The sequence below is a fragment of the Andrographis paniculata genome, unplaced genomic scaffold, assembly GCF_009805555.1.
Source record: "Andrographis paniculata isolate CXL003 unplaced genomic scaffold, ASM980555v1 Contig95END, whole genome shotgun sequence".
Taxonomy (NCBI): domain Eukaryota; kingdom Viridiplantae; phylum Streptophyta; class Magnoliopsida; order Lamiales; family Acanthaceae; genus Andrographis; species Andrographis paniculata.
In genome coordinates, this window is record NW_026137634.1 from 763,753 (window position 1) to 786,496 (window position 22,744).

The 22,744-nt window shown below is 38.4% G+C and overlaps 6 protein-coding genes across 9 annotated transcripts; 3 read left to right on the top strand and 3 right to left on the bottom strand.

Annotated features, from left to right (window-relative positions):
• The first annotated feature begins 3,271 nt into the window (after positions 1–3,271).
• Positions 3,272–4,794, top strand: LOC127243458 (probable WRKY transcription factor 50). Its single transcript, XM_051263484.1, has 2 exons — positions 3,272–3,762; positions 4,406–4,794. The coding sequence occupies exons 1-2, from the start codon at positions 3,540–3,542 to the stop codon at positions 4,678–4,680; spliced, it is 498 nt and encodes a 165-aa protein (XP_051119441.1). The 5' UTR covers positions 3,272–3,539; the 3' UTR covers positions 4,681–4,794.
• A 32-nt stretch (positions 4,795–4,826) lies between these two features.
• LOC127243457 (probable protein phosphatase 2C 6) lies at positions 4,827–7,714 on the bottom strand. 3 transcript variants are annotated; one of them, XM_051263482.1, is made up of 3 exons: positions 7,341–7,714; positions 5,451–6,539; positions 4,827–5,366 (listed from the first exon to the last, which is right to left on the bottom strand). In XM_051263482.1, exons 2-3 carry the CDS (start codon positions 6,471–6,473, stop codon positions 4,917–4,919), a joined length of 1,473 nt encoding a protein of 490 aa, XP_051119439.1. In that variant the 5' UTR covers positions 6,474–6,539; positions 7,341–7,714; the 3' UTR covers positions 4,827–4,916. The 3 variants fall into 3 exon arrangements, with proteins under 3 accessions (XP_051119439.1, XP_051119437.1, XP_051119440.1); XM_051263480.1 differs by lacking the exon at positions 7,341–7,714 and adding an exon at positions 7,013–7,306; XM_051263483.1 differs by lacking the exon at positions 7,341–7,714 and adding an exon at positions 6,778–6,998.
• Positions 7,715–8,806: 1,092 nt separating this feature from the next.
• On the top strand, positions 8,807–11,104 carry LOC127243167 (ran-binding protein 1 homolog c-like). The gene is made up of 4 exons (XM_051263055.1): positions 8,807–9,046; positions 9,416–9,567; positions 9,743–9,868; positions 10,643–11,104. Exons 1-4 carry the CDS (start codon positions 8,877–8,879, stop codon positions 10,840–10,842), a joined length of 648 nt encoding a protein of 215 aa, XP_051119012.1. The 5' UTR covers positions 8,807–8,876; the 3' UTR covers positions 10,843–11,104.
• A 104-nt stretch (positions 11,105–11,208) lies between these two features.
• On the bottom strand, positions 11,209–13,918 carry LOC127243166 (pentatricopeptide repeat-containing protein At4g01400, mitochondrial). Of its 2 annotated transcripts, none has more exons than XM_051263054.1 (3): positions 13,831–13,918; positions 11,510–12,969; positions 11,209–11,426 (listed from the first exon to the last, which is right to left on the bottom strand). In XM_051263054.1, the coding sequence occupies exon 2, from the start codon at positions 12,955–12,957 to the stop codon at positions 11,533–11,535; it is 1,425 nt and encodes a 474-aa protein (XP_051119011.1). In that variant the 5' UTR covers positions 12,958–12,969; positions 13,831–13,918; the 3' UTR covers positions 11,209–11,426; positions 11,510–11,532. The 2 variants fall into 2 exon arrangements, with proteins under 2 accessions (XP_051119011.1, XP_051119010.1); XM_051263053.1 differs by having other exon boundaries at positions 11,510–12,974; positions 13,831–13,898.
• Positions 13,919–14,057: 139 nt separating this feature from the next.
• On the top strand, positions 14,058–15,557 carry LOC127243168 (thioredoxin-like protein YLS8). The gene is made up of 2 exons (XM_051263056.1): positions 14,058–14,248; positions 15,095–15,557. Exons 1-2 carry the CDS (start codon positions 14,129–14,131, stop codon positions 15,401–15,403), a joined length of 429 nt encoding a protein of 142 aa, XP_051119013.1. The 5' UTR covers positions 14,058–14,128; the 3' UTR covers positions 15,404–15,557.
• Positions 15,558–16,078: 521 nt separating this feature from the next.
• LOC127243165 (uncharacterized) lies at positions 16,079–22,417 on the bottom strand. Its single transcript, XM_051263051.1, has 13 exons — positions 22,186–22,417; positions 21,290–21,464; positions 20,908–20,991; positions 20,162–20,403; positions 19,798–20,041; positions 19,251–19,330; positions 18,953–19,037; positions 18,008–18,139; positions 17,823–17,936; positions 17,631–17,678; positions 17,424–17,508; positions 16,715–16,765; positions 16,079–16,620 (listed from the first exon to the last, which is right to left on the bottom strand). Exons 1-13 carry the CDS (start codon positions 22,326–22,328, stop codon positions 16,526–16,528), a joined length of 1,578 nt encoding a protein of 525 aa, XP_051119008.1. The 5' UTR covers positions 22,329–22,417; the 3' UTR covers positions 16,079–16,525.
• Positions 22,418–22,744: the final 327 nt, after the last annotated feature.

Sequence of the window (22,744 nt, forward strand, 5' to 3'; positions counted from 1 at the left end):
TGGGAGATGTGCGATCATGGCCACGTCCATAAGGGTTGGGCCAAAGGGGGCCGAGGGCAAAAGGAAAGTCCCATTTTCCGCATTCCAGAAGGCGGACATGGCCAACAACACCTTCTCATGCAGGTTGATAGGCATGGTAGACAGTAGTATTGCTTGGTCGATCTTTTGGGATCGCCATTGGGTCTGGAAGTGTTCTGCTACTCGTCGATACCAAGCACGATACAGATCTTTTGGGTCTGTGAGATGGGTCTTGATGCTGTCTCGGATGCGAACTGCTTGGTAGTTGGGATTGTTGATAGCCAAGGCGTTGCGAGATTCCAAAACTTCCCTCATCCGATTTGAATCTTCGTGAGTAGTGCAATATGGACGGATCGTCGGAGTTAGTACTTTCGAGGCTGAAAATGGACCTTCTGGAAGGGTTCCGTCGAAAGGAAGGGCAGGAATGTATTGATTCGCCATAGTTAGCATGTTTTGGGATTGTGATTCACACAGGCTTGTATTGCGAAGAAGGAATAAACCAGGAGTGTTGCAGTAACTGGTGTAGTTGCTAAGGGAGTTTCTCGAGAAGGTAGTGCTTTATGAACTTCCAAACATTTATTGGCGTTTGAAAGTCCCTTGGCGGCGGGCAAGTTGTTACGTACGAAATTTAGAATTAGGTTAAAAGCCCAAGGTAAAACGAGGAATGGGCCTGGCAATAGGGTTGATTGAACTGGCTGAAGGACACCGTGAGGAAATCAAGGAAAATAAATTTATTTATTTATTTCTAAGAAAAATTCAGGACGGAAGGTCTTCAGGTCGAGAGGTCCGCAAGACGGAAAGACCTCAAGTCGGAAGGTCTTCAGGTCGGGAGGCCCTCAAGATGAAAGACCTCAAGTCGGACGGTCTTCAGGTCGGGAGATCCGCAAGACTGAAAGACCTCAAGTCGGACGGTCTTCAGGTCGGGAGGTCCGCAAGACGGAAAGACCTCAAGTCGGAAGGTCTTCAGGTCGAGAGGTCCGCAAGACGGAAAGACCTCAAGTCGGAAGGTCTTCAGGTCGGGAGGCCCTCAAGATGAAAGACCTCAAGTCGGACGGTCTTCAGGTCGGGAGATCCGCAAGACGGAAAGACCTCAAGTCGGAAGGTCTTCCGGTCGGGAGGTCCGCAAGACGGAAAGACCTCAAGTCGGAAGGTTTTCAGGTCGGGAGGTCCGCAAGACGGAAAGACGATGAGTCGGAAGGTTTTCAAGTCGGGAGGTCCTCGAGACGGAAAGTCGTTGAGATGGGATATCCGCAGGTCGGGTAAACTGTAGGTCGGATAGAAGGAGGAGTCGGACAAACACGGAGGCCTTTGATCAAAGACAGGGGGCGGTTGATATGGAGGTCGGCCCAAGTGGGGTCGGGCGAAGAAGTAGGTCGGACGAAGGACGAAGTCGGGCCAAAAGAGCGGAAGGTCTGTGGTCGGCTCAAGGAGTGAAATATAGGGAATTTTGGTCTGCTGGGGACACGTGTCAGCATAAGAAAGGTTGGAAGACGGTTGAGAAGGAGACGTTGTAACCGTTCGGGTGACGGTTTTCAGTACGGTTTCCCAGGGAATATTTAAGGATTTGGATCATCATTTGGCAAGGTATCTTCAATCAACTTCAACAAAGCAAAGTCAGATTTGGGGATCACCACTTTAAATTTCAGTCTTTTATTTTCCAGTTTATTTTCTGTACCATACAGTGTTTAGAGATTCCTAATCTCAGGCACTAAATAATCAAGTTTAAGGATATTTTCTATATCTTTGAATTTTACTTTATTTTTGTTGAAAAAATACATCAACAATTTTATTAGAAAAATATTATAATAAAATAATGAATACGATAAAACTCAAAAAATATTTTTAATATAATTATATTATTCGACATTTTTTCATATGTATGGTTATATTATTATTATATTACCCTAATCATGACCCGGATCCAGGCCTAATACTCAAATAATTTGACTCAATTTCAAATAAATAGGTCAGGCTTGGTCGAGTCTCGAGTTTACACGAATTTATTATTATCCTATAAAATTATTGATATATTTTCAATTTATATTAATAATGAATTAGAGGTTTAATTTGTCAAAATAAATAAAATTCATAAGAGGACAACTATGTCATTCTTTTTAGAATATAAAAAATCTAAATTCACGAAATATAAATCCACCACATTTTACCAACCAAACATAATATGGGATTCTAAATCCTAAATATAATAAATCTCATCACATATAAATCCTGAAATCTCAATTCCACTAAAAAAGTCCATGAACCAAACAGCCCTTTATCTTCTCACACAATAAATATTTGATATTCTTTATTTTTTATAATAAGTATTTTAATTTTTTAAAATGATTTTATAATAAGTATTTTAATTTTTTTATATAGTATACCCAGACGAGAATGATGTAAAATATGTATAATATTATTTTTGAAAATTGTAGTTTTAAAAAAAGTTTGCATGAACAAACCTAACCTAGTACTTCCTCCTTCCCATTTGAAAGGTTACCATTTCTATTTTTGTCCGTCTCAAAATAAAGTTATTATTTTCTAATTTAGTAATTGTACTACCTACGTAACCTAATAAATACCCTTCTAACTTACATTATATTACACAATATAATCCAATATAATACTAATATTAAAAAATTTACCTGCAAAAACTAAATGACACCATTTCAATGGGACGGAAGGAGTATTATCATCATTATTTATTAAAAATAAAAAATTAAAATTAAAATACTATTTAAATTAATTTTAATAAAAAAAAAATTAAACTCAATACAAGTCCCTGATTAATCATGAATTGGGGGTGGATCAAACCCTAATTGTGATTCGTCCTTCTCCATCATCATCGTCATAGTGATTATGATCCACGTCTCTCTCCAACGACGTCGTTCCAGGATCCTTCCTCATTACAATTACTTTACAAATGTACAAATGTCCAAATTGACTTGTATCATTCTAGATTGATGATTTATTGCAGTAGCAGTACTATAGCTTCTGTCTGATAATATATGGTGCTTAATTTATAATTTAATTTAATTAAATTTGGTGTGTACAAGGTGCTAAATAAGTCCAACCACGAGACTGTAGGAAGACTTGTTGATAGACACAGAGATAAAGAAGAGCTTAAAAAGTCTCCTCTGAAAGTCATCCATGGCTGTCCCCACTCTCTGTGTAGTGGATGGTGTTAATTAATTAGGGCTTTCTTGGGGCCCCCTTTAAATAAACTCCATTGTTTTTAATTAATTTATATATGCTGCAGTAGTAATGCTCAATTGGACATCTGTCTTCGTCTTCTTCCTCTTAGCCACCATTTTAAACTTTTTCAGAAATTAGAACCATCCCATGAAGCTTCTTCCCTCCCCGCAAGAAACCCCCTAATTAACCCTAATTTCACTCCCTCACTCACTCACTCACTAATATCTATTATATCATGTTCCTCTCTCTCTCTCTCTTTATATATATATATATATCTGTCTGTATGTATATATGGAGAGTGGAATGAATGAGTGATAGATGTAATAACAATGGCGACAAGTGACGATGATGATCCAGAAATGGCCGCAGCGTCTTTCGGCTCCGACAGCTTCGAGGTGTCGGATTTTCTTGATTTCGGGGACTGGATTAATGACGAGGCCAATATTCCGGCAACCTCGGCGCTCTTCGATAATTATTCGATGAATCCGATGATTTGTTCAGCAGTTGGGGATTCGAGTGGATCGATTAGCAGCAGCAGCAGCAGCTTTCAATGTGTGGAGTTTATACTAATTTGCCATTTCTGTTTGTCTCTCTAATTCATCGTTTCACTACATCTGCATGCTTATTTTTATATGCTTAATGTCTATGCTCATATATAAGGGTTAGTTTGGTTCTTGTTTTTTAAATAGTTACAGTACGAAATCAATAGTATCGATTTTGGTTTAAAATTACAATAAAAAATATCCTATGTTTTTTTTTTGGGTCACTATTTTCCTTTCTATAAAAACATAGCTTCATTCTGTGGTAGTATATTCATTTAACTACTATTTTTTAAAGTGAAAATTAACAAGTAAAAATAAAATCAATACATAATACTCCACTACAGAACTATTAGCTTTAATTTATTGATATGATTTTATAATACATATATTAAAATTTGAAATGTGGCTGGTCATTTTGATAATAGGAGTATGATATTTTAAATATTACTGTTTGGATGACATTTAGCAACTTTTAGTAATTTATCATTGTTCCAATATGTTCCCTTATTATTGCAATTACAAAAAATTTTGTTCGAGACTTGCATTTATACATACAAGTCATTACATATCAAAAAAGAACATTTCAAAATAATCGATGTTTTTTATAAAAGGTAAAGTTGTTTTAATTTGTTTGTCAAGTTATTACTATTCAGATGGAGAGGGCAGCGGGGCTGCGATGAAGGACAAGAAGGCGGTCAAGAAGAAAGTCGCCTTCAAAACAAAGTCGGAAGTCGAAGTACTCAACGACGGATTCAAATGGCGAAAATACGGCAAGAAAAAGGTCAAGAATAGCCCGAATCCGAGAAACTACTACCGGTGCTCGGTCGAGGGATGCCCCGTCAAGAAACGAGTCGAAAGGGACAAAGAAGATCCGCGCTACGTGGTCACAACCTACGAAGGCATCCACAACCACGCCGGTCCGATCTAGTCAAGATCAGATCGAACTATTCACCAAAATTTTTATTTAAATAGTATTTGTATAATATGTGTGCAAGCTCAAAAGATCGATGAATTAGAGAGTGAATGCGCCTAGTTTGTTTTATGCCTTGTTCTTGTTCTCGTCCCCTGTTTTGGAGTTGCCATTGCTGTCGAAGAATAGTTTGTTACAATTACTTTCTTCTATCGATCAAAAATGAATGACATGACGACAAATACGGTACAAAACTAAGTCTTGATCTTGATTTTCCGATGGGGCTTTAAATCGAGCACGACGACGCTGATATTATCTTTGCTGCCCTTTTGGAGTGCCCGGTTCGAAAGATACTCGGCTGCGGCTTTGGCTGCCGGATCGGGATCCTCCCCTCGACTCCTCCCCGACGGAGCCCCAACAGCGCCGTTGTTCTTGTGCCATAAAAGTATACGCTTTCGTGCCAAATCGCATACTTCTTCGTTCGTTAGGACATCCCACAAGCCGTCGCTAGCAAGAATTAGACAGTCGTCATCTTTTGCGCGGGGAACGATCATCACTTCCGGATCGGGGATGATCCACGGCTTTAGATACCTGTCGCCGATCGATCTCGACATTGCAAGAACTCCGAACACACGATGCCCGTTCCATTGGATCACCTTCCCTCCCGCGGCTTCAATCCTAGCATATTCATCCTCTCGATTCGGCTAAAAAACAGAGCAATGCGTTAAAATGTAGAACACGTACGACGATTCGAGCGATTTCGAGATTAAATCGACGAGAATTCGCACCTTATGATCCGTCGACAGTGCCACGGGTTGCTTTCCGCGACACAGCACGGCTCTTGAATCCCCGCAGTTAGCCACAATTATATGCGACGGACAAACGACGGTGACCACGGCAGTCGACCCAACGGTCTCCGGCGCGATCGAATTCGCGGTAACCTCGTCGTCGACCTTGACGAAACACTTCTCGAATGCAACCCTCCACAGCTCTTCGACGTCGCTACACTTCGACTTCTCGTCCCCCTCGATCTTTGCCAATTCTTCAACCAAAGCGACGTGCATACGCTCGCAGCAATAGTTCGCAACCTGAGAACCTCCATGGCCGTCGTACACTCCAAAAAAATGGATCGACCGGCCAGGCGCGCCGTTGAGCATCCATCCTGGAACTTCCGTGAATCGAGGTACGGCCACCACGGCATCCTCCATTTCCGGCCTCCGGCCGCAGAGCGACGTCATTCCCCATAACGGTACATAATCGACCTCAAAGATACTCCGGCCGGCTTTCGCATTAGCCGCCACCGCCTTATCCTTCGGCTGCATAACAACAATCGAAGACGACGATGACTTTCCGGCGCCACCACCGGCGGCATCATCTCCGGCAGCCATATTTCTCGAGCAAGAACTACTCAACTCTGTTTTCGAAAACAGAGCAACCTCGCCGGAAACACTCTTCTCGACCTCCAACAAGGCGGCGACGGATTCCAACCCCGACAATTCGTCGCCGCACAAACTACTCGTCGCCGACAGCGGATCGCCGGATGATCCATCGTCTTCGCTCTCGCGTATCACATTCCAATTATCACTCTTACTGCCGTAATCGAAACAAGAATCTGTCGAAACAACAGTCGAACAGCCATCGCCGCTGTCCGCCGGCGGCGGCAATGCGCTAAAGCCGGTGGGATCATCCATACAGTTGAAGCTCAAGAGACAAAAGCTCATACAAGTTCCCGATGACAACGACGATGATGAAAACGACGACGAAATTATTCGATTACCGAATGAGGAAGGCAATGGGAGCGTCGAGAGCATCTCCACCTTCAAATTGAATGACTAAATAGCGAAAGTTGCCTCGCCGGCCATCCAAAATCACTTGACCTGTCATTGTCGATAATCGATCATCACAAACATATTGGATTCGAGAATCATGGGTAAAATATCTGAACCTACAATTTGGGGGAAAATCAAAACCCTAAAAATGTCACAGGATGCACAGCAACAGCAAGAAAGCACACTTTTTAATTATTCATGGTTGAATCGCCGCGGGCAACTAAAAATAGAAATGCCTTGCCAGATCTGGCGACCCAAACAGCCATAAAAGAAAAGAGAAATTTACCCAAGAAAAACCATCAGTCATCATCATCATCATCAGCTGTGTAGAATACAGTGAAAGAAATTTTGAAGTTATTTATCTCAAAACCCTATTTAAGGACTTATTCCCTCGAGTCTTTTTCCCCATCAATAAAAAGCACAATCGAAGCAAATTAAAGAATGCAACAATCTCAGCCAAACAGTTCAAGAATCAAATCTGGGGGAAATCACTTTAATTAATTTTAATCGTGACTACTTACAGAATGACAAAAACAGCAGCATGAGAAAAGGAAGAACAAAGGGCTAAGAAAAGCTTTCAGCAATCACATGGAAACCCTGAAAAACAAAAGCCTGCTCTCTCTCTCTTCGTTATTTTTAACCACAAAAAAGTTTTTTTCTTTTTGAATTTTAAGGGGTGCCCTGGATCTGAGGGAAGTTATATGTCAACCCTTGTTCAAATCTTGAGGCAATATTTTTATAGCTTAGCTAGCTAAGGCTCTCACTGTTTAATTCAACCAATAATCAGTAGTCAACTCTATACCATCAAGAACGACGACAATAAACCAAATCTACAGCACAAATCCTTACTGTATTAACTCTTCCTATCTTTATCAAGAAACTGTAGAGCAGCAGTACACACTTGTTGAAAATCTGGTGAAAAATGGAGGAAGAAGAAGAGGGTGTTCTGAAATCAAGAACCCATTTAAAAAAACAAACAATTTCTTGGGGAAAGGGGGCTTTCTTGCTTGTTTTGTAATTATTGGCTTTGGCTTTTTGCCCAATACGTGGAACTGCAACAAAGTGCGTAGAAGAAACCAAAAGGGGACAAACCCTAAATAAAGTTACCCACAACAGAAAGGGACCAGTAAAAACCAAGTTCAATTAAATTTCGTATAAATAAGTATTTCCTGTTTTTCAAAACACGAAAAATAATGATTGTAAAATTTCAATATCATAAAAAATATTCCCCTTCTCATCGAAGAAAAAAAGATACTGCTGTGGAAATAATATAAATATATAAACATGGCAGGATATTATTATTCCTATATAAAGCATCTTCTGTCATTTCTGGGCTGCCAGAATCTTTTGATTCGCCACCTCATAAGCATCATCAGTTTAAGTGTCGATGAAATGAAAGTCTGTGTGTAACTATCATCGTCATCATCAAGATCAAGAATGGTCAAGATATTCAACATTGATAGGACTGATTGATTATGTGTGAGGAGTTTAATTTTCTTGGAAATCTAAAGACTTTGACATTGACTTGAGTTAGAAAACACTTGCTATTTCAATGCAGCTGCTTCTTCAATGCCCAAGACTTTTCTTTGCCAAAATTTTTCAAAATTTATCATTTAGATTTTGTACTATTTTTCAAATATGTATATATATATACTTTTTTTTTAATAAAAAATCTCATAAAATATTAATGTATTTATCTATTCTACTTACTATCAAAATATTTTATTATTTTACTTATTTATTCTTTATATTAAAATATTATTATTTTTTACCAACATAAATAAACGGATAAAATGTTATTTATGAATAATACAATAAAAAATAAACTTTGCATAAATATGGGGTAAATAGTATTTTCTTCAAAGTGGGAATTTTCATTGTCCTTTTCCAACTCCCACCCACTCACTCTGTCCATAATCAGTGAGTGCAAATTGAGTTGACCATGACTTGTCCAATTTATAATTTGGTTTGTAGTGGAAAGAAACAGGCCAATATAATACTCCACTAACAGCATTAAATTATATAAAAAAAATAAAATAAAAAATAAAATAAAATTAATAACTTGCATCACTTTTTGGACAGGTTACATAACCATTTAGTTTCGTATTTTCTCATCTAAGAGATCAAATAATTTTTAATTAAATATTTGTTATATTATTATTCAATTTACAACCAAGCAAGTCAAACTTTAGCCTGTTTGGCGGGTAGCATTTTTAACCGGCCCATTATCCTTGCGCATACGGTCCAGCCTGGACCGGCCCAAATATTACGCCTTTAATAGGCCCAATGAGTTGAATTTCCCCTTCCCCAAGCTATAGCATCAAACCTCTTATCAGTTAAACCCTCACGGTACGCCAGCTGTCTGCAATTCTTCCCACTGTATTCATGGCAACTACGACAGAACCCACGGCTCTAAAGAGAGAGGAACAAGAGGACGATGACAGCAAGCCATCGGCTGAGGATGAGGACACCGGTGCTCAGGTTGCTCCCATCGTCAAACTCCAAGAGGTTGCCGTAACCACCGGCGAGGAAAATGAAGATGTTCTGCTTGATTTGTGAGTATTATTGTGTTGTTTAGTCTTTATTAATGTGAATTTTATTTTATTTTGATGCGGTGGTTAGAGTATATAGACAAAGTTGATGTGATCAGATTCGAATTTGGAGTGAATTATTGTAGACGGGGGAAATTTCTGCTTGAGTTGATGGAATGATTTGATCTCGTAGATGAGAAATGGTTGTGTAACCTGTCCATTTCCATGATTTGTGCTTTGAATTTTCTATTTATACCTGATCAACTGCAGCTTGACCGTGGTTGTTTATTTTCTTATCGTAATGACATAGAGAATAATGCACAAGTGAAGTTATAGTTGTACTTCATGCTTTTGGGATGATTTATGCAAATGTGAAATTTCCTGTGATGATAGGAAATCAAAGTTGTATAGATTTGACAAGGAAGGCAACCAATGGAAGGAGAGGGGAGTCGGATCTGTGAAGCTTCTAAAGCACAAGGAGACCAACAAAGTTAGGCTTGTAATGAGGCAGAACAAGACACTGAAGATCTGTGCCAATCATCTAGGTCAGACCTGTGTTTTTCGACTTATTTGTGACTTTGTGTCATTTTATCATTTGGTATTATTTCTGGATTATGGATAAATTTGTCCTGTTATTCTTAAATTTTGTCCGTAAATCCATTGTACATGATAATTAGGTGATGTTTGTGGCTGAGATCTGAGTCATTCTTGATAATGCAGTGTTGCCAACAATGTCTGTGCAAGAGCATCAAGGGAATGAAAAGTCGTGTGTGTGGCATGCCACTGATTTTGCAGATGGAGAACTAAAGGAGGAGCTTTTTTGTATCCGGTTTTCTTCTGTTGACAGTGAGTCGATTCTATCTATTACTAATATCTTATATGCCAATGCAGAATTATTTTATAGAAGCAAAACCTACTTGAATGGATGATGTCTGTTACTAGTTGCATGTTACTTAAATGTAATTTGATCTTGATGCATATATTGTTATATTCCATTCTGTTTCATTCATCGTGTTCAATCATAATGGGTTTCTTGTTTATCAGCCGCAGCTTTATAGTCATTATTTTTACTATGAGGCTTCATTTCCAAATGCATAGTTCCTAGTAGTACTGTAGTTCGATTTTGTAGCATTGTATTTTTTATGAAGAATTAGATGATGGGGATTTGAAGGGTTTTAGATTTCATGGAAGAGTTATTAGTGCTCTAATGTGATTGTTTCTAGTGTCGTCTATTGAGAATGCCAATAATTTTCCTTAACAAATACTTAAAAATGTATATGATGCTGTGACATGTTTTAACTCGACTAATAGGTTCTGGATCATGGTAGTAGTGCTCTGTTTGGTAAATAAATTGAGAAAACTTCTAAAATGGTGTGTGAATTTTGATGGCTTAATGCCCTTGTTTTGTAAGAATCTTAACGGAACGACCTTACCATCACACTTTCAATCGGTACGATTCATATAAGCCAGCTGGGGAAATTGAAATGTTTATTTGGGTTAGTGTAAAAATATTTTGCATAGAGCAATGTTGGTGGGATACTATATTTCCATGTTTCATGTCTTTATAGTGCTTTAATAGGCACCCATGTTGATGTAATGAATTTTTCATTTACATTTCAGATTGCAAAACTTTCAAGGATAAGATTGAAGAAATCACTGAATCTCAAGCAAAGGATGGAGAAGAGAGTGAAGAGGGAACCACCGCTGCTAGTCTAATTGAACAATTGAGCGTCAATGGAAAACAAAAGGAGGAAGATAACCCCGATGCCAAAGGTAAAGATCCACCTTCATCCGCAGAAGAGAAAAAGGACGAAAACTAATTACTAGTAAAACTTACTGCGGAGAAGGTTGCCTTTGGTATTCTTTTGCCTACATTTCTCGGGGGAGTTATAATGGTGAATCTACCCATTGTGAGGTATATTTTATAAACATTATAGAAACATGGATTACGGTGTTTGCCTTGTGGGGTGTGGATTACCTTAAGCTTTTATGTTATATACATGTGAATGGATTTGTACACATTGTCTGTTCTGAACTAACACTTAGGTGCATTGTGTTTGATTTAAAATCATGATTCATGCATGCACGCTTTCTTCTCATGTGAGTATATCTAATCTTATTACGAAAACACTAGAGTTTGTCCAAGCAGTTATGAATAATCTTTAGCATATAACCCAACATAGAATTTTGAAGAATTGGACAAGGGATTGTACCTGATAAAGGCTGTCTGAAGTTTACTATCATTGTGTTCCATAATGATCTTGTTCTTATTGATCTTTGCTGACTCTTTTCTTGATCTTTAACCGCATCTCCAAAACTTAGTAGGCAAACTGGATATGAGCCTGTTTATTGAGATAAGACGCTAAATTTGGGAAGCACCCGTTCACGTAGATGTCTCAAGAACCTTAGTAGACATCAAAACACAGAATTAGGTTAGCAATGTCTATAAATACATCTCATAAGGACACATCGAGGAAAACAATAAACCTGATGGGTATGTTACATAATGATCATCTTGCTGTCGATCTACTTTGTATCTTTCTGATCAAGTATTGCTCCAACCCAGCGCCTATGTCTACTATTTTTGTTTCGGGTTTTATCTCCACCTCCAAAACCCGCTTTAAAGCATTGTCCATTGCTTCAGTAGAATCTGCCTCGCATATCCTAGGTAAAACCTCAACCCATGTGTCGGCGTGAGGACAAATTCCAACCCTCAATGTCTCAACCAACACTTCACCCGCATCCTTTGTGTTGCCGATGTTACAAAAGCCTTTAACTAGATGATGAACAATCGAGTAATGAGGAGAAAATCCTTTCGACATCATTAATTTGATATAAGTCCTTGCCTCCCCGTACATCCCCTGATTGCATAATCCCCCGACTATGTTCTGATACGACACCAAATTTGGCATACACCCATTCGCCAGCATGTCCTCTAGAATCTTACAAGCATCCGCAGCTCGGCCTGCTTTACAATACCCCAAAATGACAGTATTGTAGTGGACAATGTCGGGATTGCACCCCTTCACTTTCATTCGACACAGAAGCTTGTACGCCTCCTTAAGCTTCTTCTTCCTACACAAACTGTTCAACAGAGTTGTGTAGCTTAATGTGTCTGGAACAAACCCTTTGTTCAGCATATCCTCGAGTAAATCAACAGCCGTGTTCACCTGACTCTTCCGACACAATCCCTGCATCAGAATCCTGTACGATTCAACGTTAGGAAGAAGATCCCGCTTAAACATTTGATTGAACAAAGAGTATGCAATGCTCAAGTCATCATTCAAACAAAAAGCTCTCATCATAATGTTGTAGGACTTCGTGTCGGGGTTGACTCCATATTTATGAGCAGATCTGAAGAGATCAAATGCAGGACGGATGAACTTGCGCTCGTCAACTAGGATCTCGAGGATGCAGTTGAGTTGCTTCGTACGAGGCTTCATGTTGAATTCAAGAATCGTGTAGAAAGTCCTGAGAGCTTTATCATGCATTTTTGCATCGCCGTATATGCGGATTATGTGAGTGAACAAAGATGGAGAAACAGAGAAGTTATGGAGCTTGAGGCTGGATAACACGGCTTGCATCAACGAGAAGTGGTGACTACGGCCTAGTTTGAGTATAAGGGTGTAGAAGGTAGAATACGAATGCTGGAAATTAGGCTGTCGGGATGCCAAATCGAAGATTTCTTTAGCTAGGAGTGAATCTGATTGGGAGGCTATCAATTTTTGGATACGAGCTGGAGAACCGATAGAAGGCTTTCCTTTCTCCTTTAGTTCTCGGTCATTTCGCCTGCGATGTTCCTCTGGTTCTTCGCCTTTGTGACAATCAAAGCTATTTACCTTAGTATAGACATTTCCGGAGGCCTTCTCCTGGCTGAGGAATTTTCCACTAGTTGATAGCCTGCGGATGTATCTGCCAGAAATTCTCACTGCCATAGAGACACGAGACTTTCCTGTCGACAACATTAATTCATGTCAAATTACAGAGAATTTCAATAGATATAAACAACTTAGTAGCTAAGCTCCCCAATCAGTCAAGATCATTGATTAAAATTGTACCAGTTGAGCATACTACATGATCTAAAAGTTCACAACAGTCTTCATTTAGTTCTCAAATTAACAAAGAGCAAGAACATATTCATGTTGTTCAACATATGAACAAAAACACTTCAGCAGTGAAAACATCTTGACTGCATTATCTCATAAGTTTGTCATTTGAAGATTCATTTGAAAGCACCACTCGGTAGAGCTGTAAACAACAAAGATAAACAAACTCAACACCCCATCAATGATTGTCTGTAATAAGAAGGGCACATCAAGGATAGTCTGTAAACAGGGCTGTTCAAGTTCCATGTGTTTATGCAAGAAAGCCAATTAGGTGTTCGAATCACGTCTGTTAATGAACACTCAATATCCCTTTGCTTAGCTTCAATGATCACAGTCTCATTCATATCTAAGCAACAAAAAGGCTTTCGTTTTCCATCACTTTCAACATGAATGAAAATTTTGAATACTAATTCAAACAGAAAATTTTGAGGAGGATAATGCACAACAGAACTCAGAATCAATCAGAATTAAAATTGACAACACAGCAAGATAAAAAAAATAACTGGAGGTTAATTTGAACTCTACAGCCTCAGGTGAATTCACAACTAAGCACGGCTCATGAGATCCAAGCCAAATTCACTCAATGAATGCATATCTTTGCTAACAGTGCCAGAGTAATTTGTAACAAAAATAAAGGCTAGAGAAAAGATGACAGGAACCGGAAAAAAAATGCTTGAGCGAGAAAAAATAAAGGAAACATACTTCGCCGGCGATGGTCGCCGTCCGGTGAACATGGAGAAGAACGAGCGCGACGCCGCGAGACGATACTATTTGGGAACGATGATTTGATTATTTTCTAAGGAGGGCAACGGGTGGGTTGAGAAGGATCCGGGTACGGGTCCACACCGAAAACTTCCGGATCCAGGATCCGACCCGATTTACTATTCGCGTAGATTTCACGCGATCCAATTGAATTATAAAAACAGTAAAGCGACAGCGAGCGAGCAGGTCACCGTAAAAGCCTACCACTTCCGCCGGGCACTTCAACACCGCCGTCGCCATGTCGTATCTGCTTCCGCATCTTCATTCTGGATGGGCCGTCGATCAGGCAATCCTTGCCGAGGAGGAGCGCCTCGTCATCATCCGTTTCGGTCATGATTGGGATGAAACCTGTATGCAGGTAGGTCAATTGATTTTTTGTGTTCCTGTTATTTTTCCGAATCAGTTCTCGTTTATAAGTTGATTTATGAATGTTTTGGAACGCTCTAGTTTCTTAAGATTTTCATTCTTTGGCGTTTCATATATGTTATTTGGCAATTTAGTTACCCTGAATTAGGGTTTCGTCAAGCGAGTGATATTATTCAAGGAGTTCGTTTTTTCGGGTTCCGTTTTGCCTTTTCTTTCTTTCTTTCTTTTTTTTTTTTTTTTTTTTTTTTTTTTTTTTTAAAGATTTGGTTATCCGAAGCAATTATAGGTTTGTTACGATCAAGAACTCGAATTTTTCTATGTCAAGAATGGATTGACGAATAAATTTTGAACTACTGAGGCTGATGAATTAGAATATGCTTTTACTCTGAATAATCTTGAGAATGAATACATTCAAGTATTGATCATCTTGCCACTTGATATGAATTGATTATATTTTTTAACGGTTGTATACTTATTTCTTGAATCTGGAGGTACCCTTTGTCACTGTATTATCTAGCAATGGGTTCTGATTCAGATTTGTCTCGAAGCATCAGTGTTTATTTTTCATTTGATCGTTCCGGAGATTGAATCATGTCTAGCCATTTGTTATGTAAGATCTTGTGTTTATCCGGTGATGATTTGTTGTACTTACCTTTAAATCAGCTTACCTATGATTTGTTCCTCCGGAAAATGTCTGATATCTTACCCCCATCGAAATATGTAATCATGATCAGCGAAATTCTGATTTGTTATTTGAATTGTTTCTCCTCTGAATGTGGAATATCTTTCTCTATATAAACATGTAATTATGATCAGCCATGTTTTTTTGAATGTTCAGATGGATGAGGTGTTGGCTTCTGTTGCCGAAACAATTAAGAACTTTGCTGTAATATACTTGGTGGACATCACAGAGGTGCCTGATTTCAACACCATGTACGAGCTATACGATCCATCCACGGTCATGTTCTTCTTCAGAAACAAGCACATTATGATCGATTTGGGCACTGGAAACAACAACAAGATCAACTGGGCCATGAAAGACAAACAAGAGTTCATCGACATTGTTGAGACTGTGTATCGTGGTGCAAGGAAGGGACGTGGTCTGGTCATTGCCCCGAAAGATTACTCTACCAAATACCGCTACTGAGTTTATACACTTGTCCGCACTGATGTTGAGTCGATTGCGTTTGCATTTCAATATATGTAAACCAATTTGCAGGTAACTTTGAACTTGCAATCTGTGAGATACATTAAGCATTTGATACATCTTTCCATATATATATAAGCTGCTGAATTACGTACATATGTGATTGAATAGTGTGTTCTAATGGTATCTCAGCAAAATCTTATATAGAGAATCAGATCTTAAACCATAATTGATAATTCAATACACTTATTACATTACCTTGAACAAATATAATTAAAATCCGTAATCGTTATTCGAAAGTACGTGTTGGATAAATCTCTGATTGAATTTAATACTCTGCAAATTATGGCTGAAACTAATATCCTGCAATTGCAAGTCCGACAAAACAAATAACGAATCATATATAACATGCAACGTAAAAGCATTAAAAGTTTGAACAGATGATCTCACGGTCACGAGTTCACTCCCACATCACCCGGCGTCAGGGGATTTGAACACATGACCTCAATGCTTTAAAAAATAAGAAATCTATGTCTGCAGATTAGGAGCAATTTTGTCGATTCTTTATTGCTTTGTTATGCATCTTAAGTTTTTTTCAAAAAAATGATCAACTATGAGAAAGGATCTATGTTTTGAAACTATAATGAACTGAACAAGAAACCAAATAAGTGTTGGTAAATAATAGAAGAAATTCTAATGCTCTCATTCATGCATTCATTCCCCTGAAGGGGAGATGTAGTTTTAAGAGAGCGAGCCGAGCGTGGCGCATCAATACATGTTCGACCCGAAACTGCCACAAGAGAAAGCGAGTGTCATCTCGCCAACCTGGGCAGCCAGGTGCGATACATACAGCCTTGCGCGCACCCCATGCTCTAAATTCTTCGGAGTCTCATACACGAACAAACACACACACACACTTCTCTAGTTTAAAACCATAATAGAGCTCGGTCTGGCGCAATCCAACTGTCTGTACACTTAAAAATGATGGTTCTGCTTCTGCACAAGAAACAGGCAGCAGCCATCTCCATCCATCTCTACTAAATAGGGAGGGGAGGGGAGGGGGGCGCCAAGCCTACAAATATACAGGCGTACGCCACCACCCTCAACTGCAATTTTGTAATATTATGGGGACATCACGTCCTCCATTGAGGTCATCATTCGCACATCTGTGTCCTCTGCCGTTGTTCCCTTTCTCCCTTGGATTCCCAATGTGTCACCTGACATATGGCGATGTTATTAACATTGTTATTGTGCAAAGTCCACACAACAAAGTACTGCATGTTTGCAAGTGTTCTGTTTGTAGTTCATTACCAAATATTGAGTCGATTGAAGGCCGGCTTGGCGAAGTGCTCCTTGTATGATCTGCAGAGTTAAAAAGATCAACATGGATTGTTCTGTTCTAACTTCAACCAACTCTAGAAATCAAAATTCTATCACGCCCAGCATTGGAGATACAAGTATATAATTCACGTTGTTAAATGCAGTTTTGTTTTCTCTAAATTATTCTAAGAGGGACGGAGAGGTTCCCGTTGGTTGGGACGCAATAAAGAAATCATAGTATGGATCAGCCACTTACAAAGTTATTGCCAAATATACTATCAAACCATGTAATTGTGCAGATTCAATACAACGATGACTAGTTACATATTCGGAAAATCAAAAGCCAGTTCATGAATCATGACACCCTGGTCGTACTGATTGTAGTTTAATAAGTTATTCAACTGTAATAGAGCATATCTCAAGTTGGTCGTGTTCCAATACTATTTCAAATGTGAAAGTTGACAAAAGTGTATAAATCTCATCAGGATGGGTTGATGAGGTAGTTTTTGACTGAAGGACGAATGGAGCTTTTTGGTGTCATGGACATTTTCTATATAAACAGATTCATTTGCAAGAAAGGGACACAACAAAATATAAAATGTTGCTATAAGGTATATATCATAAAAATATACATCAAGTGAGCATATATTTGTAGGAAAAGCGACCAGGTCTACATGCATGAATAAAAAGTGTCGGGTACCTGATGACATGCGCAGTGCCTTGACAGCATCAAAGTTCTTGTAAGTATAACCCACAAAACTCAAATCCTTTGGAGTGAGGTGGATCTGTATAATATGAAGATTGCATTGGGTATTTATAGAACAAACAAGTAAAATGAATATAACACAATTTTTGCAACTTCGATCATTGTTCTTAGATGTTTGAAACATGAAATAGCAAGGTAAACCTTTCGTGAGGGTCCTGAACCAGATCTTGCGGGAGTTGGGGGATTCATCTGTTCAAGCATGAATAATTAGTTGCATAAAAAAGGCTTCTTCAACAAGCAACACCAGAAATGTCTAGGAAATGTATGATATAAAAGATTCCAAAGAAAAATAGAATATAATGAAATGCCAAAAGCATGGAGATGAAAGTTTACTTCATCAAACTTCATAAAATTTTGAGTATCCAGCTCTCCATTAACCTCTGGTTTAAAGGCTGCTTCCATCTCATACAGTTTATCCCACTCAATACCCGCAAACCAAGGATGGGCCTGCACAAATCCAGATATTAACGGAGAGTGAAAAACAGAGCAAATGAAACTGCTTTATTAACAAATTTTACCTTTATCTGGGCAGCTCCACCAGTTCCAAGCCTGTGTTCTACATCACATAGTAACTTGTATATCAGGTCTTTAGCCTCAAGACTTAGTTTGGAGTCTTCGGGAAATCTTAGGTGATTTCGCCAATGAACAATCTGACAATCATTATTGAACTATATCAGGTATGTATACAAATCTATGAATTTAAAGCCATCTCTAATATGCAAATTGGACCATCAAAACGATCTCCATTGTAACGATGTTCAAATTCTTGAAAACTGAGTTGTTGTCACCCTACTGAGTTGAGAAGAGATATTTGAGAATATTGCTCTTTCAACTCAAGGAAGTATGGCACATGCTTATATCTAAGTGTATTTTGTTCATTCACATAATAAGAAACCTACATTTCTCGAATGAATGGAGGCAAAAGAAAGTGATAAACCATTATAAGAAGGTACTAACAAAAAAACAGTTAGAGATACAGCTAGAGAAAGTTGGAGAAGAACATTGATTATTATTTCACAGTAGCCACACCGTCCAGTCACTGATAATTGACTGGTGTATCATATTTCACACATTTTTCCATCGGCTAAAGTTACGCATCAGAATAGCACAGCCAGGTCATTTAATGAGAAAGTAAATAGGTCACGTAAAATAATGGCTTGCATCTTTTAAAATTTGTTTACTAATTTTAGGGTAACTCAGTATGGTTAGTGTTGGAAGAGTGAGACAATTAATAAATACAAAATAATGCATCACCCTATCAAGTTAACCTTTTAGATAGGATGATCATTTAATATGGTATCAATGTGCAAAGAGATCTCGTGTTCAAATACCATTAGCTCATTATTGGAATGGTCAGAGGTGTAACAAACCAGCTAGTATGTGGCACTATAACTCACATAAATTAAATGAAAGATACAAATTACAATATACCCACAAAAGTAGGCAATTACAAGGGAATGTACCTTCCTGCAAGTGGTCATAGGATCATCAGAATAAAAGGGCGGGTAACCAACAAGCATTTCATACATGATTGCGCCCAGTGACCACCTACATATTGACAAGAGACATACATCGGACCAATTTTTACTTCATTTCAATAATGTGTAAGCTGTTCTAAATGTTTCAACACTAAGCATTTGGAAATCAGATCCAAACAAAGCAAGATTTAACATAAACACCAATTGAGTGGCATGATAGGCATGAATAATGAAAAAGATAAATGTAATAAAGAGATCGGTGGGTGTTAGAACATGAACTAACCAATCACACTCCATGCCATATCCCTTCTTCAACAGCACTTCTGGAGCAATATAGTCAGGAGTACCAACAGTTGAAAATGCCTAGAACATGCATGTGAAGTGATTAAAGTATGTAATAGTAAGATGGTGTAAACCAGCAGGTAAGGAATTAAACAAAGGTGCTCATAATTGTTTATTGCATTTGACCTTAAGTCATGCCCATAAAAGGTTAGACAACTGGTATTCTGTTAACACTAGCTTTATTCTCCACATCGAATTGTTCAGAACATTAGGGATACTTGACACGGTTTTCCTTTATCTTTACAATTTAATCGCTCATATCGTATATAACATTTTAAATTATGTTCCTATTATCTAAAGACAATGGCTATCAAACCTCCTTGCGCGATGATGCATCCTAATTTATATATAGTAAGAAGCATAGATAGCAATAAAGCCAGAAAGACTCTTGTTTACTGCGAAACTATATCAATTATATGGACAAACCCCAAACCCCAGTGATTGTTGAGAAAATGGAAAATTCCAAAATTGCATCTATCATCACTTACCAACTTTCTCCTATTCATCTGCCAATGCTGAAGCTGTTCCTGAGGACTTCTCCAATTGCTTCCATTTGGAGCAGCAGGAAAGCGGCTGTCAATATCCATAGGTTCTCTTATGTTCTCATCATCCATTGCCTCATTTTCATCTACTGTTGATAAAGTTCTACAATCAAGTGGCTTGCAAAGGCCAAAATCTGAGAGCTTCATATGTCCATTCTTATCAAGAAGAAGGTTGTCTGGTTTTATATCCCTAGAGAAAATAGGGGAAGCCAACAAGTTATATAAGATAATCTTTTACAGAAATAATCTAATTCTAGGTAACATCAGATATTCAAATTCAACTATATTTCAAGAAATAGAGTATATGCACCTGTGAATATAATTATGTTTGTGGATCGACTCAATGGCTAGTACACTCTGAGCAATATAAAATTTGGCCACATTTTCAGAAAGTGTATCCTCTCTCATCAGAAGAGTCATCATATCACCACCAGGAAGATATTCCATGATCAGATACAAATATTCAGTATCTTGAAAAGAGTAGTACAATTTTACTATGCAGTGGCAGGCCACTTCTGCTAACAGGTTCCTTTCTGCTCTCACATGTTCCACCTACGGAAAGAACATTTGTTTAGATACAAACATTTGATACATGAGCTCTTCCCAGAAGTTGTATAATAAGGAAATTGATGCAAGTTATGCAACTCTCTTAGAGACTTATAAATGTGTTGATATTTTGAAAACAGCAGTAACATTTGTCCCTAGTAGTCATAATTGGATAAGGCAGTTAAAAGAAGAAATGCAATGAAGATGTAGGTCACTCACTACACCATCTCCATTGGCGAGATAAACATACACACAATCACACATACATATATGTAATAAATTTGAAATGAGATGATCAAACAAGACCTAGAATGTATCAGATATCGCATATCGGAAGCCACATTTGATAAAAACTACATGTAAATTCTGCTCAGAAATTCATCAGCATAATATTCATACTTTAAGTAACAACTAGAGAGCAACACCAACCAAAGTGCATAAAGCATTATCTTTGAGAAAACAACTTCAGATCTTGATGAAGTTTTACATGCTAAGATTTAATATGCCTACCTGTCCCCTTGAAACCATTTCAGATTTCTTTAACTTCTTCATGGCATAAATATTGCCAGATTTTTTCTCCCGACACAATCGCACCTGCACGGTCAATCTCAACGATAAAAGATGGCGACAAAAACAGTTACAGGTAAAGCGACAAAAATAGTTATAGATAAAGTGACAAAAACACGTGTACATCAAAGTCAGCTGATTACAACAATAATTATTTATTTATGACGTATTTGGGGTGGGGGTGGGGGTCGGCAGGCATAGGGGCCCTGTTGCAATCATATTGTGTCATTTATAGTATGTCATAAAAAGCAGTATTTTTTATGATTGTAGTTTTGCAACAAACAAGCTGAAATAACAATGATACACTTGCAAACATACAACGAACCTCGCCAAAGGCTCCACGCCCAATGATGGTAAGAAGCTCAAAATCATCCACACATATCTTGTTCCTTCGGAGCCTCATAAACTCAGTCTCTTTTCTTTCTAGATCTTTTATTAGATTTATCTGTTCCTCTTTGGGCACATCTGAAGATGCCAACTTCCTTTCTAGTACCCACCGCCTGAATGGAATCAAAATAATAATCTCATACTTCAGTTTAATAGAATTGTCGGCGGCAGTTGAAGGGCAATTTAAACCGACTAGTCTCCGAAAAAAGTCATTATTAAATGCTAGCATTGAATTATAACAACTTATAGCTTTGAATACATCCAACAAAAATAGAAACACATATTTTGCTATGAGAAGATAAAAAAACAACATGAACATTGTACAGTTCGTGAAGATTCAGCATTCAGGAAACAAGCATTTGAACTTATTCTTCCAGGCAGGAGTTCGATTTGCCCAACTACCAGTCACAATTATTCACAAACGTCGTGAAAATTCAATTCCCTCTATCAAAATTGTTCTGAGATTTGGAAATCAGTGGAGAGTTTCAGCAAATTAAAATTCAATCGTATCAACATATCGCAATCAACGAAATCACATCAATAGAAAGCCACACAAGCTCACGTATATCCGCTTCCTACAACTAACTCAATTCCGAGTAATCAGGCGTAGTCTTAATTGACTTTCAAAACCTAAAACCACACCACAAAGAAAGCCAAAACAAACGAAGCAGATTACAAACAAAACACTGGATCTCACAATCCACTAGCTTAAATCGCCACACAAACGAATTAATTCAGCGCCGCTACACTGCATTCCTAAGTGGAGAAAAAGGGCAGCCTACAGTGCAGACACATGGCTGGGCCATTTTTATATTATAATCTGTATCAGTATACCTTTCTTTCCGCTCCTGAATACTTTTCATCTGATTTTTGTAGTGATTTTCGATGAACTGCTTCGCAGCAGCGACTTTCTCCATCGTCAAAGTCGAGCCGAGAACTTCTTCTTCCCCGTTGTTATTGTTCTCCTCCTCCTCCATTCTCGCCTCCGCTCTTTCTCTCTCTCTATCTCTCTCTAGATTTCCGCTAAATTTTGTGTCTCTTTTTCTCACTCTAAAACCTGGCGTCCCCATACATACATACATTTATATATACATGTGTAAGTGAGTGTGCTTCAACATTTCCGTTGACAGCTCCAGGGACTAATGATCCTGAGATCACTGTACCCGACAAAATTAGATGGGGCCGACGTAATCGACGGTCTAGAAGTTTCTGAGACTTCAAGACCATGGAGCTTTTAAGAATTTTCATCGTTTGGTCATTAATATTCCTCCGAGGCCCGTTTGCCTCGGTGTCGTTTAATAGGCTGGATCTGCTACTATGCCCCCATGTGGACCACAATGCAGTGAGTACTTGTACGTTGTGACTAATGTGCGAAAGTACAATCTATTGGAGC

Excerpts from the sequence above, each read along its gene's own strand:
- LOC127243457 (XM_051263482.1), bottom strand. The coding sequence starts at position 6,473 with ATGCTCTCGACGCTCCCATTGCCTTCCTCATTCGGTAATCGAATAATT. Across the intron at positions 5,367-5,450 it reads CACTGTCGACGGATCATAAG|CCGAATCGAGAGGATGAATA; the intron begins GTGCGAATTCTC and ends TCTGTTTTTTAG.
- LOC127243165 (XM_051263051.1), bottom strand. The coding sequence starts at position 22,328 with ATGGAGGAGGAGGAGAACAATAACAACGGGGAAGAAGAAGTTCTCGGC. Across the intron at positions 21,465-22,185 it reads ATTCAGGAGCGGAAAGAAAG|GCGGTGGGTACTAGAAAGGA; the intron begins GTATACTGATAC and ends GATTCCATTCAG. Across the intron at positions 20,992-21,289 it reads GGCGTGGAGCCTTTGGCGAG|GTGCGATTGTGTCGGGAGAA; the intron begins GTTCGTTGTATG and ends TTGACCGTGCAG.
- LOC127243166 (XM_051263054.1), bottom strand. The coding sequence starts at position 12,957 with ATGGCAGTGAGAATTTCTGGCAGATACATCCGCAGGCTATCAACTAGT.
- LOC127243168 (XM_051263056.1), top strand. The coding sequence starts at position 14,129 with ATGTCGTATCTGCTTCCGCATCTTCATTCTGGATGGGCCGTCGATCAG. Across the intron at positions 14,249-15,094 it reads GGGATGAAACCTGTATGCAG|ATGGATGAGGTGTTGGCTTC; the intron begins GTAGGTCAATTG and ends TTGAATGTTCAG.
- LOC127243458 (XM_051263484.1), top strand. The coding sequence starts at position 3,540 with ATGGCGACAAGTGACGATGATGATCCAGAAATGGCCGCAGCGTCTTTC. Across the intron at positions 3,763-4,405 it reads CAGCAGCAGCAGCTTTCAAT|ATGGAGAGGGCAGCGGGGCT; the intron begins GTGTGGAGTTTA and ends ATTACTATTCAG.
- LOC127243167 (XM_051263055.1), top strand. The coding sequence starts at position 8,877 with ATGGCAACTACGACAGAACCCACGGCTCTAAAGAGAGAGGAACAAGAG. Across the intron at positions 9,047-9,415 it reads GAAGATGTTCTGCTTGATTT|GAAATCAAAGTTGTATAGAT; the intron begins GTGAGTATTATT and ends CTGTGATGATAG. Across the intron at positions 9,869-10,642 it reads CCGGTTTTCTTCTGTTGACA|ATTGCAAAACTTTCAAGGAT; the intron begins GTGAGTCGATTC and ends TTTACATTTCAG.